The 19,285-nt window shown below is 29.5% G+C and overlaps 3 protein-coding genes across 4 annotated transcripts; 2 read left to right on the plus strand and 1 right to left on the minus strand.

The window, feature by feature from the left end:
• Positions 1-649: 649 nt before the first annotated feature.
• Positions 650-1,575, plus strand: LOC101508930 (photosystem I reaction center subunit II, chloroplastic-like). Its single transcript, XM_004511298.4, has one exon. The coding sequence runs from the start codon at positions 759-761 to the stop codon at positions 1,404-1,406; it is 648 nt and encodes a 215-aa protein (XP_004511355.1). The 5' UTR covers positions 650-758; the 3' UTR covers positions 1,407-1,575.
• Positions 1,576-1,797: 222 nt separating this feature from the next.
• On the minus strand, positions 1,798-4,612 carry LOC101508614 (thermospermine synthase ACAULIS5-like). The gene is made up of 10 exons (XM_004511297.4): positions 4,296-4,612; positions 3,706-3,772; positions 3,513-3,607; positions 3,315-3,417; positions 3,147-3,235; positions 2,906-3,062; positions 2,740-2,815; positions 2,595-2,653; positions 2,344-2,480; positions 1,798-2,252 (listed from the first exon to the last, which is right to left on the minus strand). Exons 1-10 carry the CDS (start codon positions 4,445-4,447, stop codon positions 2,180-2,182), a joined length of 1,008 nt encoding a protein of 335 aa, XP_004511354.1. The 5' UTR covers positions 4,448-4,612; the 3' UTR covers positions 1,798-2,179.
• Positions 4,613-11,253: 6,641 nt separating this feature from the next.
• LOC101509245 (heat shock 70 kDa protein 8) lies at positions 11,254-13,872 on the plus strand. Of its 2 annotated transcripts, none has more exons than XM_004511299.4 (2): positions 11,254-11,608; positions 11,983-13,872. In XM_004511299.4, exon 2 carries the CDS (start codon positions 11,984-11,986, stop codon positions 13,694-13,696), a length of 1,713 nt encoding a protein of 570 aa, XP_004511356.1. In that variant the 5' UTR covers positions 11,254-11,608; position 11,983; the 3' UTR covers positions 13,697-13,872. The 2 variants fall into 2 exon arrangements, with proteins under 2 accessions (XP_004511356.1, XP_027193421.1); XM_027337620.2 differs by lacking the exon at positions 11,254-11,608 and adding an exon at positions 11,669-11,855.
• The last annotated feature ends 5,413 nt before the right edge of the window (positions 13,873-19,285 follow it).

Genomic DNA, 19,285 nt, shown 5'->3' on the forward strand with positions numbered 1-19,285 from the left:
TTTGAACTAGACTTTACAATTACATTAATTATGATGAAATTTATATATTTTTTAAGATAAAAATAAAATAAAAATTAAAGTAAACACTAATTCAAAAATACGACTAAATTCGTAACATTGAAATATCAAATAAAGTTCAAACTATACAATTTTTAAACCTCAACTATAAGATTAATGTTCTTGTACATAGTGAAATATTACATTATTTGAGAATTAATATTACGAATCATTTATAAATAATATCTATATTTCTGAATCTATTGAATTGTCTTTTACTAAAAACAAATCTTGAGGTATATTATATAAAAGTATTATTTTTTTTTAGATTTTAATAATTTCATAAATAATAATTATGCCTTTAAAAAAATAAAATGTTTTTGAAAAAAACTACACAATTTTCAATACAAATTTCATATATTTAATACACTAACATATATTTTGAAGGTAACGTTAACATTTCGTTTTAACTAATAAATCAGTCCTCATTTTTCTACCGTTAACAACTACAGAAAACTACAAAGCAAGATGAGAAAGATATGGGAAATTTGTTTGGGTAAGACAGCATATCAAAATCAGAAAATCTAATTGGTCAAAACCATATCACGTTATCCACATATAAATTCTCACACACCACACACCCAAATATGCTAAAAAAAAATCCTCACAAACTTTAAGTACTAATATTATTTCACAATATTCATTATTGATCTCTCACAAACAAACCTCACTCACTCAATTCAATATCTGTTTCCATTTCCATGGCCATGGCAACTCAAGCCTCTCTCTTCACTCCACCTCTCTCCACTCCCAAACCATGGAAACAACCATCAACTTTATCCTTCATAACACTCAAACCAATCAAATTCACAACAGCTTCACCAAGAACAACAATAAGAACAGCAGCATCAGCAGATGATAAAACTGAAACACCAGTTAAAACAGAAAAAGCACCAGCACCAGCACCAGCACCAGTTGGATTCACCCCACCTGAGTTAGACCCAAACACACCTTCTCCAATTTTTGGTGGAAGCACTGGTGGGTTATTGCGTAAGGCCCAAGTTGAAGAATTCTACGTAATCACATGGGATTCACCTAAAGAACAGATCTTTGAGATGCCAACTGGTGGTGCAGCTATAATGAGAGAGGGTCCTAACCTTCTCAAATTGGCAAGGAAAGAACAATGTTTGGCTTTAGGAACTAGATTAAGGTCAAAGTACAAGATTAAGTATCAGTTTTACAGGGTTTTCCCTAATGGGGAAGTTCAATATTTGCATCCTAAAGATGGTGTTTATCCAGAGAAGGTTAATCCTGGTCGTGAAGGGGTTGGTCAGAATTTCAGGTCTATTGGGAAGAATGTTAACCCAATTGAGGTCAAGTTCACTGGTAAGCAACCTTATGATGTGTAGTAAGGGCTTACCTTAATGCTGATGTTTGCTTAATTGGGTATATGATGCATGTACTAATGATCACATTCATGTATGTGGAAATGCTAAACCCTTTCCCTGTATTTAATTTTATGATTATTACTTTTGTCAAACATATTTTGGTTTTTTGAATGAATATTATGTTGCTTTAGCCTTATTAGTAACATTTTGTTAGAACAAAACCCTAGTTCAAAAGAGTATAGATACAAAAAACGCAAAAAAACACGCTAGATTTGACCGCGGAGTTTTTGTGTCCCGTATGCTTATCAATAAACTAGAGTCTTATATCCAACACACTTGTATTACATTGTAGATTATAGATGTAAAATTGTGATGGCATATGTAGTTTAGGATCAATGTTGCAAGTTCAATATTGGTCGAATAAGTGCATACTAATGTACCATAATAAACAGAACAAAATCACTTACACAAGATAAAGAGAGCTGAAAAAAAAAATACTACTTGCTAGTCCTTTCCACCTTTTTTTCTTAAATTAAATATATTAAACTAGTGGTATAGATAGGGAGCATATCCAAATAGAAGCACAAGATAGGAACAGTTGGCTGTTCATTGGTACAACTTACATGCCTTTTTTTGAGTGGTGAAGTACAAGCCAAAGGGTGAAAAGGAAAAAAAGAAAGAAAGAAAAGAGCAAGAAGGAAATACATATAATAATGAAATAAATATCTTGAAAGCTTTTTTAACTTGCATTGTGTGTCTTTTTGCTTTACTTTTTGTTTTGATTTGAAGCTTAGTTATGCATTCTTGCCATGACCATATATGAACCTAGCTGCTCCCTCTGTGTATACATGAGTTTCATTGTTTAGCCTGCAAATAGTGTCATTGAAAATCTGTGAAAAATAGTCAAGAAATTTTGAGGAAAACAACTAAAAGATTATAGTTTTAGCCTTTCACTTACGAAGTACGAACAGCTTTGCTCAAAGTTGAGGATGACATAAATGTTTTCCCATCAAGATATCTATTCTCTTCCATAATCCTCTGTTTCATTCTAATGTCTAGTTCTTCAGCACTAAGATCCAATGGAGAATCTGAAGCCTGGTACAGACCATGGAAAAAAAAACAAAGAGTACTTGGATTTTAGTACTAACTCCATAATTATGATTAATTAACAAAAATTTGAAATTTAATTATCAATAATTTATATATTACCATGACCCATCCCCAAATATCAGCATAAGATGGGATATGAGCTGAATAAGGCACAACATCTGCAAAAGTGAAGAAAGCATGTTAATTTAATTTGACTTATTTGGAACTTTAAGTAGCATTATTGTTGCTCTAGACAGATACTTACACTTGAAAACTTGTCTCAAGGTATTATAAATACATGAGAAAACTTCTGTGTGGCTGAATATTCCAGCAGGTCCTGCCTACATAAGAACAATATCACATTTTGAATTACGTTTCCCTTAGCAAGTTGTTTTTAGTACACACATTCCCATAAATCCTCCACCACTTACCTGTGTCACAAATATTCCACCTTTCTTCAGTTTTGGCTTGAGAGTGAGTTCATAGAAGGATTTGGTGTAAAGTTTATAACAAGGACCTCCTTCTATTGGATCAGCCAAATCACCAATTATTATATCATAGCTTTCTTCTTTGCCTTCTAGTTCAGCCCTGAATCATCACATTAATAAATTTTAGAGCTGATCATATTCAAATGGCTACAATATCATAGTAATCTTTGTAGCAAAAGTAGACCTGGCATCATTGATGACGACTTCAAGTCTCGAATCATGGAATGCTTCCTTGTTTACAACTAGGTATGATTTGCAAAACTCCACCACCTCCTGCTTCATCAAACATTAACACATTAATTTTTAACCAAATACAAACCAACCCATCCAACGTTTATATTGTAGACTTTACCTCATCAATGTCACACATCACAACTTTGTCTATGGTCTTGTGCCTGAGCAGTTCCCTAGCAGTAGACCCTTCTCCTCCTCCCATAATGAAAACATTTTTTGGCCTAGAAAGTTAATGAAGAAAATATAATGAAAAATTTGTTCGTGTGCTATTTTCATAAATCTTTAATTATTATTAAATTAAGATTAGAGAAAGTACAAAGGATGGTGAAGAAGAGCTGGATGAACAAGACATTCATGGTAGATAAATTCGTCTGTCTCTGCACTCTGAAGCTTCCCATCAAGTACTAATGCCTACAAAGTTACATAATATAGTAGATAAGTAATTGGTAAATTAGTTATAGTTTTCTTATCAGTAAAGGTAACTTTCTGGTGTTTGTATCTGAAAGAACCTTGCCAAAGGGCTTTGTGTCCAACAATGCAATGTCTTGATACTGACTAGCTCCTGTATGCAAGATGCTGCAGCCCCACCAAAACAAAGAAGAAAAAGGTAGAATCATTATAAAACATTTAAAAAACATACATATGATAGTGCTAAACTTTGTATTGAAAAAGCCAAATATTAATGTTTCATTTTAGTTGTGTATTGTCTGCCTTTTTCATAGCCAAAGGCAAAAAGAGCATTTAACTTTTACATTGCTTTACTTTAATTGTCTCACTCAAACCACCTTCTTGTTCCATGGATTCTATTATCTTTTCATGAACATTCTAAAATAGCCATTAAAGAAAAAGAAACAACATATATAAAGAGTTCTAAAAGGAAGATATCATATAACAGTGTCTTTGATCACATTATTAGCACTATAATATAAATGTACCAAACCTTAGCTACTATTGACAGTTTACTCAAGCTAAAGTGCTAAACTATAACTTGGTTATTTTATTTTATTTTTATTTTATTTTATAGTTTCTCATTCATGTCTGCATAAGTTGAGTGTACTAAGATAAATAAACAGTGTATTACTACTAGTATGTTATATACCTATTGAGAGCAAAGCACCATCTAAGATTCTCTTCAATCTCTTCTTCATACCAACAACTCTTCCTATAACCATTAGGTGAATGGCTTTTGTCATTTCCATTGCCATTGCCATTACCATTGGTAATTCCATTTGAGTAAGCTATTTCACCCATCTTATTCACTTTGAGAAGAAAGAAGAGAAAGTGGAGTTGGAAAAGAGAGTGTGAAAGAAGAGAGAATAGAAAGTGTTATGGATGGATATGAGAAGAATGAGAATGTAGGAGGAGAATATAAGGTGGAGAAATCAAAGGGGACAATTATTGATAACCGGGAAATCTAGGAAAGTGGAAGTGTTTTCAGAGTTGAAAAAAGCAACAAAAAAAATCCTCATAGGGTTTTGTAAAGTAGAATACACAACAGAACATAACCTCTGTTGGATTTCTGAGATTCATATTATACCTTCCCTAGTTAGCCCCATATCTTTCTTATTACTTTATGTTTATGACTATATTTTAACAACTTGTTTGATATTTGATCCAAAGCATAATTGTATTACTATACTCTATCAAGAATTTTAAAAGTTTCATTTTATTTATTTATGTTACTTTAAACACAATCATTAGCATTGCCTGTAAATTAGTATAAAAGCACATAACAAGGGAAAAGAAAAGAAAAGAAAAAAAATCTAAAACACTTTCATGTCTTACTTGGCGGGGTGTTTAAGATAGATTTCCTATTATATTGTTAATTAGGATTTGCTTAGTAAAATTCAATTTGACATACAGTAATTTACTTATTTTATCTTGAGACATATATACAGTAATGCATGGTTGTATATAGTAAATAAAATTTAATAAAAAAAAAAAAAAAGTTTAAAAATGATGTGGTTAGGCATGTGAAGGAGCACGTATTGATGATATGCAATGATGTTAATGCAGCAATTTGTCACGCAGGATATGGAGTGTATTATAATATAATGTAATGGATATTAGTAGAAGTAGAAAAAGGATAAAACAATAACCGAAAATTGGGGTAGTAATAAACTGTGTTGGAAAATGTGTGAGAAAAAAGAAGTAAGAGCGTGCAGTGGATAGCATGATGTATATTCTCTTTGTTGTTGTGTTCAAAGATGCATGCGCGTGCCGTGGCAGAACGAACTAACTCATTCACCATCATCACTATCACCATCATCATCATCATCATCATCATTCTTCTAACAAACTAACGCAATCCTTTTCCTTGCTTGTTTGTTGCAACTAGATATTTCATTTTCATTTTCATTTCAATTTCAATTTGAATTTCAACCCTACCGTAACAACTAACAAGTAGCAGCAGTATCAAGCATTCCCACTGTTCCCTTTTCTTATGATGGTGCATTGGACAACTTCACTTTGTAGGTGGGTGGGTGGGTGGGACCCAATATGTTTGATTTTGCGTTGATGTAAGGGGAAATCTAGGAAAGTGGAAGTGTTTTCAGAGTTGAAAAAAGCAACAAAAAAAATCCTCATAGGGTTTTGTAAAGTAGAATACACAACAGAACATAACCTCTGTTGGATTTCTGAGATTCATATTATACCTTCCCTAGTTAGCCCCATATCTTTCTTATTACTTTATGTTTATGACTATATTTTAACAACTTGTTTGATATTTGATCCAAAGCATAATTGTATTACTATACTCTATCAAGAATTTTAAAAGTTTCATTTTATTTATTTATGTTACTTTAAACACAATCATTAGCATTGCCTGTAAATTAGTATAAAAGCACATAACAAGGGAAAAGAAAAGAAAAGAAAAAAAATCTAAAACACTTTCATGTCTTACTTGGCGGGGTGTTTAAGATAGATTTCCTATTATATTGTTAATTAGGATTTGCTTAGTAAAATTCAATTTGACATACAGTAATTTACTTATTTTATCTTGAGACATATATACAGTAATGCATGGTTGTATATAGTAAATAAAATTTAATAAAAAAAAAAAAAAAGTTTAAAAATGATGTGGTTAGGCATGTGAAGGAGCACGTATTGATGATATGCAATGATGTTAATGCAGCAATTTGTCACGCAGGATATGGAGTGTATTATAATATAATGTAATGGATATTAGTAGAAGTAGAAAAAGGATAAAACAATAACCGAAAATTGGGGTAGTAATAAACTGTGTTGGAAAATGTGTGAGAAAAAAGAAGTAAGAGCGTGCAGTGGATAGCATGATGTATATTCTCTTTGTTGTTGTGTTCAAAGATGCATGCGCGTGCCGTGGCAGAACGAACTAACTCATTCACCATCATCACTATCACCATCATCATCATCATCATCATCATTCTTCTAACAAACTAACGCAATCCTTTTCCTTGCTTGTTTGTTGCAACTAGATATTTCATTTTCATTTTCATTTCAATTTCAATTTGAATTTCAACCCTACCGTAACAACTAACAAGTAGCAGCAGTATCAAGCATTCCCACTGTTCCCTTTTCTTATGATGGTGCATTGGACAACTTCACTTTGTAGGTGGGTGGGTGGGTGGGACCCAATATGTTTGATTTTGCGTTGATGTAAGGTTGCCATCAGCATGATGTTGCTCATGCTGGCCGGCCACAACCATATCAATTCATTCATTCATATAGTCTTATGTGTAATTTATATATATGAGAGAGTAATCTTATGTGTATTGATTATGTACCTTAAAATAAATTTTGATTCGGTAATTCAAAAAATAAATCTTTTGATTCACAATTTGAATTTGATTTGATATATGTGATAAAATTATTGTAGTTGCTATACAAAATTGATCTTTAATTAAAAACTAAAACTAGTTGAAGATCAAACGAAATAATATATTGTTTCAAGACATAATTTTAATGATTGATTTGAGATATTAAAAATATTTGAGAATTATGAAGTCTACAATTCAAACTCGAATTATTACCATAATATATTAATAACAACAACTAGCATTTATCAATACAAAAATGTACTACCCTACAATGTTGCTACACTTTTACTAACTCTACCATTTGGGATACAATATTGTATATAACCAAGTACCAATTCACCAATGTTACATTTGGAATCAACCTCCTTATGAATTACTAGGCCAAGTATTACCTTTTGTATATCTCTTCTGTTATAGACATACGAAAAAAACATTATTGAGTGTGCAACTCACGTTCATGATTTGGGTGTCAAGGTCTTCCATTGGGTACTTGTTTGGCATCAAGGTTATTGTTTGGTACCGAGTTTAGATGCAAGGTGAATATATTGGGTGTAATTTATTTCTTAGTATATTTGGATTTTGTTTAGCCCGTACTTTTTATTTGTATTTAATTAAAAAAAGTTTTTTTTGGACTTACGTCTTACTTACAAAATAGTAGGCCTTTTAACAAGCAGAGACATCGTTGTTAAAAGTGTAGAGCAACCTAACTTCTATCCATATAAATAAATATTCAACCTCTCCCATTATGCATATACCTTCTTTTGACAGAAAAATAAAATAAAATAATAGGAGACGTGGTAGAGAGAACTACTGGTCAAATAGTTTACTTTAAATAGTTAATAAGTTTTGGTTAAAAATAAATCATTCACAAAAATTTGAGTTTGAATTCTAATCAAAATAACTATTGCTTGGATTTTATTTACCTTTCAACTAAATTTTAGATTATTAAGTCTATTTTTCTTGAAAATTGGATGATTAAGACAAAAAAAAATCGAGAGAACTATTAAACTCAACAAAGAATTACAATAATATTGTCTAGGAAAAAAAAATATACCTATAGTTCTTTCAATTTTTGTTTAGATTTTTTTAAGTTTATTTTATTTTAATTTAGTCATTTAAATTACATTATGTTTGCACGTTAGTTTTTTATCTTAATTTCGACAATAATTAATTTAACTAAAAGTTTTTAACATTAGAAATTCTACAAAATGATACAACAATATATCCCTCACATTAATTCTTCAGAAAACATTAATCAAATCTTGTAAATTGTCTATATTTATTGATTTTCTTTACAACAATTTAAACACATGTATAACCTTAAAAATAAGGTAATAAATATTTATTCACATAATCAATATCTTTAACTTTTTTCACGTGCAAAATAATTTGGACAATCAACTCATTGCAACGTTTCGATTATATCTTAATATTTTATCATAGTAATTCGAGAAAATCTAAGCTTAAAGGAGTGCATGCATACTTTAATATATCTTAAAGATTGTATAAATTGAATGTAATTTAAAGGACCAAATCATAAAAATAAATAAATAAATAAATTTAAAAGACTTAAGCTGAAATTGAACTAAACATAAAAAACTAAAAATAATTTTTTTTTCTTCTATAATCTATCTATTGATAAATTTTCGAATATGCAAAATCAAGTAGAATCATTGTTATGTACTAGTGCACACACGCCTACTTTCCTCAATAAAAATAATTCAAGTTCAAATTTTCATGCAACTATTATAAAAATAAATTATATGATTCAATAAAAAGTATAAAATTGTAAATAACTTTTTTTAAAAGAATCATAAAGTTAGTAGGAAAAAACATTACACAAAAACTTCATATCATCTTTATATTATATGTAGGTTTAAATAGATATTTAAAAAAAAATCAATAATTTGATTAGATAAAAAAAAAGGATGAAATTCTAAATAAAAATATTTAAGTAAACAATAAAATTGGAAAAAGTAAAAGCTGCACAAAAACTCATTATCCTCTTTTATTTAAAGTATAGAGAATAGTGATATACTAATAGCGGTTAATGATACAGAAATTTGAAGGCGTGGGTGTATATAAAAATTCTAGTGGTGGGGAAAATATATGAGGATTGAGGAATATCAAAATCCTAGGACGGGTAAAAGCCCCATTGTGCTGTTGGTGGATCCGTTCCTAACTAGTAATTCAAGGACACATTAATCTAACAAAATATGGCCATGTAACATGTTATGGTACTCTATCTAATATTCCAATATAAACACGTCAATTACTAAAGAAATTTATAGAATCGGATCTCCCACTAATATTATTCACACATATCAATTAAGTTATGCCGGAAAAAAAATCATATTTGTGTTGAAAAATATAAAACATAAAAAGAGTTTATAAAAGATTTTATAAGAATTTAGTTCAATTTAATCTAAAATTTTAAGAACAATACACCTTTAAAACAAAATAAATGAGATCCAAATTATCATCTTTATTTTCTATTCCATCTTCATACTCACTAGTTTGATAGCACTCAATGCACTTTTTGTTGAGGAGTTTGAGATTCAAAACTTAACTAATCACACTTAAATTCAACATCGAAACACTTTAGAAAAACCTTTTATACAAAGATCCAATACCAAGATCTACTTTCGTCCCCCACTAAGCCAATTCAGGTGCTATGTAACCTATTATTGGTGCATTATATGAAAATCCAAGTGTTATGTACCCTATTATCTCTTTAAAATTAGTATTTGTTCTGGTTTGATTTTTGTTAAAAATCTGCAATCTTTGCAGTATTTTTGACATCAAGTAATACATTTTGAGACTTGATATCACAATGTATGAGATGTGTTTCACATGCTTCGTACAAGTAGAGTAAGCCTCTTAATATTCCAAGGAATTTGGTTCCCACAAAGTGACTTTGGTACCATTCAGTTATTAGTTACACAATACAAATTAAACATGAAGAAGAAAAACTAGCTAGTTAAAATGGAAAATACAACAACTAGAAGGAAATTAATTACTTTACATACCACTTTATGTCTTTATTCCAAGTCTAAATCTGTAATTTTGGTGCTAAAAAGAAATACCTTGAGCTATTATTACAAGTGAAAGATCATTAATAATTATTTTTAGTGATCAGCCAAAAAAATAATGCATACAAATTTAGGGTTAGTTAAAGATATAATCAAACTTAAGACGAATTTAAATATGAGATATGTTAAGATCTATAATAATATTTTAATAATTTGTTAATTTTGTGTGTGTGAAAAACTATCTTTTATAAACCATTAGAAAAAAAATTATTAATATAATAAATATCAATTTTGTATAATATTTATTTTCAATTGACAATAAAGTCAACTAATTAAACATTTTTTGAGACAATAATAATTTTAGATAAATATTTATTATTTTTAGATTTAAAAATATTAAAATATAAAACATTTTTATTAAATATAATTTTTTTGAAGGCCTTTGTTAAATACAAATTTATTTATTTTTGGAGTTATAAAACGATTGATTTAGTAATATTACTTTTGGGCCAACCATATTAAGATATAATTTTTCATTTGGAATTGGATCAAAGATTAATTCAATTGCTTACTTCACAATTGCCGCTAGATTATTAGTTAGTTGAATAGTTGGTTGGTTACTATTAGTTGGATGATTTATGTAAAATTACATGTCATATGTTTAGGTTGAATTATACTTATAATTGTTTAATTTATTTTTAAATTTTATTCATTTTGTTTTAGTCTTTTATATTATAAATATTAAACATTTTGTTCCATCAAATTATTTTTGTTTTATTTTAATCTATTAAATTATAAACATAAAATACTTAAATAATTTAAATTACAAATATTATAAATTGATTTTTTTTCAATAATTTCTAACATTATAATTTAAAAACTAAAAAAGTATCATATTTGTAATTTTATATATGAAAGTATTTAATAAATCAAAATAAATCCAACAAAATTTGAAAAATTAAAGTGAAGGTTAAATATAAGTCGAACTACAAAAAAAAGGTGTAATTTAGCCTAGTAGCTATTATACTAAAACATTTTTTTCTCTGCGTAGCATTTTCTGGAAGTTACACTTGATAAGTACCACATTCCTTGTACTTGCCACGTTTTCATCTGGAATCTCGATACTTCTGGATAGTCCTAGCTATTTGATTATTCATGATTTATTTATTTTCTAAAAAATATCAGTGATTGAATTTCAGCTAAAACACATCAATTTTTCGCTTTGGATACCGAGAGAGGAATTAGATCCCGTATTTTCAGAAAAATTAATTAGACAACCATAGAATAAAAGATCAACAATTATTATTTTACTTGATTAAGTCTCTGTAATCATTGTAATTTAAATTAATCAATAAATTAATTTATATTTTTATATTATACATTAAAAAAATAAAGAAAGTTGTAGAGCGAAAGAAAAGTGTGAGAACGTTTCTGGGAAGCTCTAGAAGACGAACCGCTTTGTATTTGACAGACAGAAAGTGTTGTGAGTGTGTTTGTGTGTCTCTTTCTCGCTTTGTGATCTCAAATAATCAATCACAGTTCAATTTTGCGTTTTCTCTTCCACATTGTGCTGTTGCTCTCAGGTTTGTCATTGTTTGTTGTTCTTTACCTTCACCTTTACTTCACTCTTCTACAATATTATTCAATCAATTAACCTTCTTCTTTTTAACTTATGCAAATTTGATAGATTGATATTCCTAATTAAATCCTATACTTTGTTTCTATTTAAATCAAGTTGCCTTATAGCTGTTTGTTACAATACCTGCATGAAGCATTACACTATGTCTTTTTGCTTTTTCCTAATCATGTTCTGTTCTTAAAGTTGATTCTGTGCGTTTTAGATTAAGAGTGTTCAATGTTAACATAAATGCATTTTTCAAGTGTTATGCTTTCTAGTTTCTACATCATATTGTTTGTTTGGTAGGAAACTCACAAATTTCCCGTTTGTTAAATGCAGGATGGCAGAACCTGCATATACTGTGGCATCTGACAGTGAAACCACTGGGGAAGAAAAGTCGTTGCCTTTACCTGAAATAGCGATTGGAATTGATATTGGCACCTCACAATGCAGTGTTGCTGTGTGGAATGGTTCCCAAGTGGAGCTTTTGAAAAACAAAAGAAATCAGAAGCTTATGAGATCATATGTGACTTTCAAAGATGAATCCCCTTCTGGTGGAGTTAGCAGTCAACTCTCCCATGACATTGATATGCTGTTTGGAGATACAATTTTCAATATGAAACGCCTCATTGGTAGAGTTGATACTGACCCTGTAGTCCATGCAAGTAAAAATCTCCCATTTTTGGTGCAGACATTGGACATTGGCGTTCGACCTTTTATCGCTGCATTAGTGAACAATGTTTGGAGATTCACCAGTCCGGAAGAAGTTCTTGCAATGTTTCTTGTGGAATTAAGACTAATGACTGAAACTCATCTGAAACGACCGATAAGAAATGTAGTGCTGACAGTTCCGGTTTCATTTAGTCGTTTCCAGCTGACTCGAGTAGAGCGTGCTTGTGCGATGGCTGGTCTACATATTCTCAGGCTGATGCCTGAACCAACAGCAGTGGCATTGTTGTATGGACATCAACAACAGAAAGTTTCTCATGAAACCATGGGCAGTGGAAGTGAGAAAATTGCTCTGATTTTCAATATGGGCGCTGGTTATTGTGATGTTGCTGTGACTGCTACCGCAGGAGGAGTATCCCAGATAAAAGCCTTGGCAGGAAGTACCATTGGTGGAGAAGACTTGCTTCAGAATATGATGCGCCATCTGTTACCAGATTCTGAAAATATATTCAAGAGTCACGGCGTCAAAGAGATTAAATCAATGGGATTGCTTCGAGTTGCTACGCAGGATGCAATTCATCAGCTTTCTTCTCAAACTAGTGTTCAGGTTGATGTAGACTTGGGAGATGGTTTGAAGATATGCAAGGTTGTTGACAGGGCGGAGTTTGAGGAAGTTAACAGAGAGGTGTTTGAAAAGTGTGAACGCCTTATCATCCAGTGTTTACATGATGCAAAGGTAGAAGTTGAGGAGATAAATGATGTGATAATTGTTGGTGGATGTTCTTATATACCAAGGGTGAAGAATCTTGTTAGCAACATATGTAAAGTAACAGAATTTTATAAAGGTATTAATCCTTTGGAAGCTGTTGTTTGTGGTGCTGCGATGGAAGGAGCTGTTGCTTCAGGCATAATTGATCCCTTTGGAAACTTAGACTTGTTAACGATTCAAGCCACACCTCTTGCCATTGGAATTCGAGCTGATGGGAACAAGTTTGTCCCTGTAATTCCGAAGAACACCACAATGCCAGCGCGTAAGGATATACTTTTCACAACGATTCATGATAATCAAACCGAGGCATTGATTCTTGTCTACGAAGGCGAGGAAAATAATGCAGAACAAAATGCTTTGTTGGGATATTTCAAGATCATGGGAATTCCTCTAGCACCAAAAGGAGTTCCTGAAATCAATATATGCATGGACATAGATGCCGCAAACGTGCTTAGAGTTTTAGCTGGTGTTGTGATGCCTGGATCCCGTGAACCTGTGGTTCCTGTTATGGAAGTGAGAATGCCGATGGTTGATGATGGGCATGGTTGGTGTGCTGAGTCTCTAAATAGAACCTATGGTGCCACAATGGATTTGGTTACTCTGAAGAAGGCATAAAGTGATATCCAGCATCATTGTACCTTTCTTTTAATTGTATTCTATGTTTCAGTACCTTTTTTTAGTTGTATTCTATGTCTCAGCAACATAAGTTTATTTAATGTCTGTAATATAATAAATGGAAATAATGTATAAAAGACTTTATCTCTAAATTCTAAAGCATATTGTGATGTCAATTATCTTACTCTCATTCTTAGGTCTCCTACCTTCTTGAAATGGAGTTACTCGTATTTCCCTTTTGGCCATTTGCATCTTCTACTTACAATTGAACTCTTGTGTTCTGCTGTTCCATTGAAAAAGGTCAATACAAGGGTTGATTTTAGTATTGTTGATTGTTATCTACTTTAGGATGTTTCTGAGTTTGGACCCTGTAATTATACTGTTCTATTTTCAGTGGCTGTAAGGATACCATTTATAATTTTACTAGTTTAATCTATTAATTTATTATTTTATCTTTTCTTACTATTTAAATAACAAAGTTTAAAATAATTATATAATTTTTATCAAGAAAAATGGACTGACGGATAAGGCTAATAAGAAATAAAGGGACAATTAGGAAAAAACTTAGTGACACTTATAGTGTGATTGAAAGATGTTGAATTTGAACATCGATTTGGTTGTACCTCCCAAATAATGATTAGTTACATAAAACTTGCAGTTTTTCAAATGATCGTCTTAAAGATTTATTAAGCGGAAATAGTAATATTAGAAGATATTACATTAGAGAGAGAATCAATAAAAATAGAAGAAGTAAAAAAAAATTCACATATCTTGAAAATAAGTCGGTTTATCAAATAAATAGGAAGAAAAACAAATACTAACGGGAATTGTATGTTTGAACACGTCAAATCTCACTGCAAATAATATTAATATTCTTCTACATATTTTTCAATATTTATCACTAAAAAGTAAGACAATATCTAATTAAACTTTTGAAATATAATAAAAGTATAAAAAAAAACAGCAAATAAGTTAATTTATAAGTCATATAACAAACAAGAGGAGTGCCACTAAAACTGTCTTTTTAACATCCACTTTAACACAAGTTATGTGAAATTATTACAGATTCTAAACTTTGATAAAATGGTAGAATGCATGTACATTTCACTTAATAAGAGAGTAAATGTTAAAAAATGTTCCTACATTTCCCCGACAATAAAGCTTGTTTGATAATATTAATTCCTTTATGAACTTATAGATTTTTTCAATAGTTTATGGTGTTTTTTTTGATAAGTTACCTCAAGTAGTTTTTAAGTTTATAGTTTACTGTTTTTTTATTTCCATTTTACACTTGTTATTTTAACTAAATTTTTTATTTATTTATACTTAACCTATAGTTCAACTGATAATGTCGATATTATTAAGTTAATAGTTGTGTGAATTAATTGTGGTAGAATTTATCAACTATTTTAAAATAAAATTCTTCTTTTATCTTTTAGAGTTTATTTATTAGAATTTAAAATAAATAAAATAACTATATTAGACAATAGATTTATTTATGTAACAAAACAAAAAGGACAATAGATTTGCATTGATTATTATTCTGGATTAATATAATTGTAGTTAATATATATTATATTGTTTTTTTTATTTTATTTCAATTATAATGTTTATTTTATTTTATTTCAATTATAATGTTTTTGTTATATGTATTGTTGTATGTTTCTTGTTAAATTTTAGGCTAAATTACATTTGTGGTCCCTTAACTTAATTTCAGGTAACGTTTTAGTTCTTTATCTTTTTTTTTTCCGACTTGGTCATTTATTTTAATTTTAAGTGACAATTTGATATTTTATGTTTTAAAATTTCAACAATGATATCCTTTTTTATACAAAAAATTCAAAAAAAAATTCAATCAAAACTCATAAAATTAATTATATTCTTCAATATAATACAAATTTCATCAAATTCGTAACGCAAATCTTCAAATAAACTCATATTTTCATATTTTATTTGATATTTTTAGGAATAAAGGACTAAATCGAGAAAAAAAAAGATAAAAGACTAAAACGTTACCTGAAAATAAGTTAAGAGACCACAAATGTAATTTAGCATAAATTTTACTATCAGAAGATTAACATATGCGTGTTGAATACTTTCTGAAATAAAATTTTAGTGATAAAAATTAATTTAGGAATAATAAATATATCAGATTAAAATATTTTAACTTACTAAAATAATAAATTTAAAATTACTAAATTTAAATTTCTTTTTGAAGAATAAATTTAAAATATTTTGAACACTAATTGATATGTTTTATCATTTATCAAAAATATATTTTTATGTTAATTAAATTGTTATTTTTATCAAACATTTCAATTAATTTAACCAAACAATCTTAATTTTGTCCATAATTTGGAATACATTAATGCCCATTTTTAAATAAAAAATAATATGTGGGCCAAATCCTTAAGATTAGAGAATAATTCAAAGTTAATTCTATTTTCATTTATGATAAATAAATATAAAATATTAGTTTCTTTTATATGGATTGATTTGAATGTTTTTGGATTAGGTAGTAGACTTATTTGATTTTCTATAATTAAGATATATTTTAAATGTAATAAAAAGATTTCGTTCATTAAGGTAGAATTTTAAAAAAATTAAGCAAATTTTTTTTACCCACCTTATTAGTAATAATATGGGTCATTATTTCCGAAAAATAAACTTAATTTATCACTATAAATAGAAGTCTAGAAAATTGCAAAAAAGAAGAAAAAAATACGTTTGTAGAATAGGAGGAAAATGACACCTTTTTATTTCTTTCAAAATCGGCAACGTCTGAATTTTTGTTATTGAGGCGTTACTCTTTTATATTGTCTTTGTGTATTTGTCTCCTCCTTTTTTATCTTGTTATTTTTCATATAAGTATTTATTTTGCAACTTTTTTCTTTTATACTTATATCCAACATGTGTATGGTTCTTCTAAGCAGCTCTACGATATAATAGTTGTAATTTATGGAGAAACTTTAGCTCTCTAGATTTAATAGTTATCACAACCTTAATATAGTTGCGGTAGACACATGATAACATGCTATGCTGAAAAAGCAACATATGTGTGTTCCTTTCACCTTTTAATTCAATTTGACTAGTTTAGTGTTTCCTTTTTTATCTTTGATATCTTTGATTTGTGTCAAAATAACAGTAACACTGTTATTTTATTGAAATTTTGAAATATAATTTTTGTCAATATCGCAGTCACTCACTTTAATTGCATACCATCCTAAAATATTTTCTGCATAAAATAGAAAGTGGGAAAAAATTCATGAAATTAGTCAAATCATTTATGTGAGTAAGGTGTGAATGCTGAGTCAGCAAGACATTACACGAAACTATGTTCACTCTTGTAAGGCACCCTAGTCGAACATGTGGCTAACAGAGAACAAATCCTTGTGTGTGTGTGTCTTGTTGGAGACTCATAAAAAGGTACTTGTACTTGCTTGAAATGCAAGAGGAAGGCCTATGTGTCAAAATAGGAAACCTTCCAAATATGTGACTTTCACTACCACTATTGATGCCAAATGATGGTAAAATAAACACAAAATTGTATCTTGAGCCATAAGCCACTCTTTAGAGAAAAGAGAAAATGGACATTAATAGAGGCTTCTTTTTTCTACTTTTTTTTAAGTGATGAAAGTGTAAGATTCAAAGCTGATTGGTGGAGTGTTTCCTTCTTCTCATACAAAAGGGATAAAAGGTTATATGAAAGGGACATTATACCAACAGCAAATAGGATCAATTTCATCATTGGCCTACAAGGGAATGTAAAAATTTCCCAAAACATGAAAAACGACATGGCAAAATTCACACTTGTTTAAGCAAAGGCTATATATATATATAACAGGATTTTCCTCCAAATTATCTCTTACCCTCTTGTTATTATTTTTCTCCAGTAATTGAGTCACACTCACTTCATCAAATGGGGTGGCTACAATCCCTCTTCTCTCCACTGAAGAAGCTTTGGCTCCGGTTGCATTCAACACAAAAGAAAAGTATGTTCCATAACACTTTCCATTGCTGCATTAATTGTCCATGATTTTTCTTAAAAATCTTCTTTATATATGCATGCTAGTTTTCACAAAAGTGTATGTGTTCTCTTCTTCACTGTTCTTAGTATATTTTGTACTAAAACTTCTTATCCTCTTGATACAATTTTACATCACCTGCAAATTCCAATGAGATTTCCTAGAAACAAAAGTAAGTAACAGTGTGAAATTTCATACACTACAATTTGAACTCTGGGAAATATATATGTTTTTCACACAAGCATTTATTTATTATATATATCTTCCTACTTATGCCCATAATTTATTTTATTTTCAGGAAGAGGTATATACATTCTGTACGAAGATGTGAAATCTTGCCCCTGCGAAGATGTGCAAATCCTCTGGTCAATACTAGTGGAATCACATTCACCTTCCAAATTCAAGAACAAAACATAGGCTAGTAATAATGTATGATGTATATAAAATATTTAGAAATCATAAATTATCTTATCGTTCTTTTACATTTTTTTTAACAGATTCCCCATCTCCTTTTATCCTTTTTTATGATGTAATTTATTCTCGTTATTTTTCTTTATCTTTTTTTTTTTAGTTATCTTTCCTTTTATTTTTTCATTATGTCATCCCCTAATTTCCCCTTTTAATCGAATTTAGCTCCTCTAAAATAAGAAATTGATAAAGTGAGTGAATCAATAATCGATATTATAACAATTTATGATTGGTTATGTATGTGCACATAATATTAACTATTCATTGATCATTAATGGTTGATATTACTCATTTTATTCTTTAAAATGAGTTTAACTTAATTTAGAGAAGCCAAATCTAAAATTTGGTTCATCTAAAGTGAGAAATAGATAAAGTGAGTGAATAAATTAGTGATATTATAACCACTCATGTGCACATAATATCAAGTACTCATTTGATTATAGATAGTTCATATTACTCACTTTATTGTCTAAAGTGATTTACTCAATTTATGAGTCAAATCTGAAATATAATGATTCTCTTCCTTTGAATTTTGTGTCTTATAAAGCATCCGCTAATTAGTCCATCTTTTTCCCCTCTTTAATTAATGCTTTCTATTTGCACATAATTTTCAAAATGTATGTGTAGGATAAGAGTGTATTGGCCTACATATATTGTTTTTTTATTTAAAGAATTCATCGATAAGGCTTTCAATTGGTAAGGTGTCTATTTTAAGCTGTTGAGAGGGTAGTTTTTGTTGTCGTTAGTTTTCCTTATTGAAATTGACGGTGAAAGCTACTTTGGAGTGAATTAATACAACACCTACATTTATAATCAATTATATATAAGCAGCAAGAAAATGGGATGCTATAATTGATCATATATGATGCTAATTAACCTAAGAGTTGAACTCAAAAAAAAAAAAAAAAACCTAAGAGTCACAAAGGCACTCACTTGTAGTGATGTCGTTTAAACACATTTATAATCAGTTATATATGTGCAGCAAGAAAATGGGATGCTGTGATTGATCATATATGATGCTAATTAACCTTAACGAGTATTGTGACCATTCCATCAAATTTAATATTTTGCATCTCAATTCAATTAGTGTGGTTAT

Source organism: Cicer arietinum, chromosome 8 (assembly GCF_000331145.2).
Source record: "Cicer arietinum cultivar CDC Frontier isolate Library 1 chromosome 8, Cicar.CDCFrontier_v2.0, whole genome shotgun sequence".
Taxonomy (NCBI): domain Eukaryota; kingdom Viridiplantae; phylum Streptophyta; class Magnoliopsida; order Fabales; family Fabaceae; genus Cicer; species Cicer arietinum.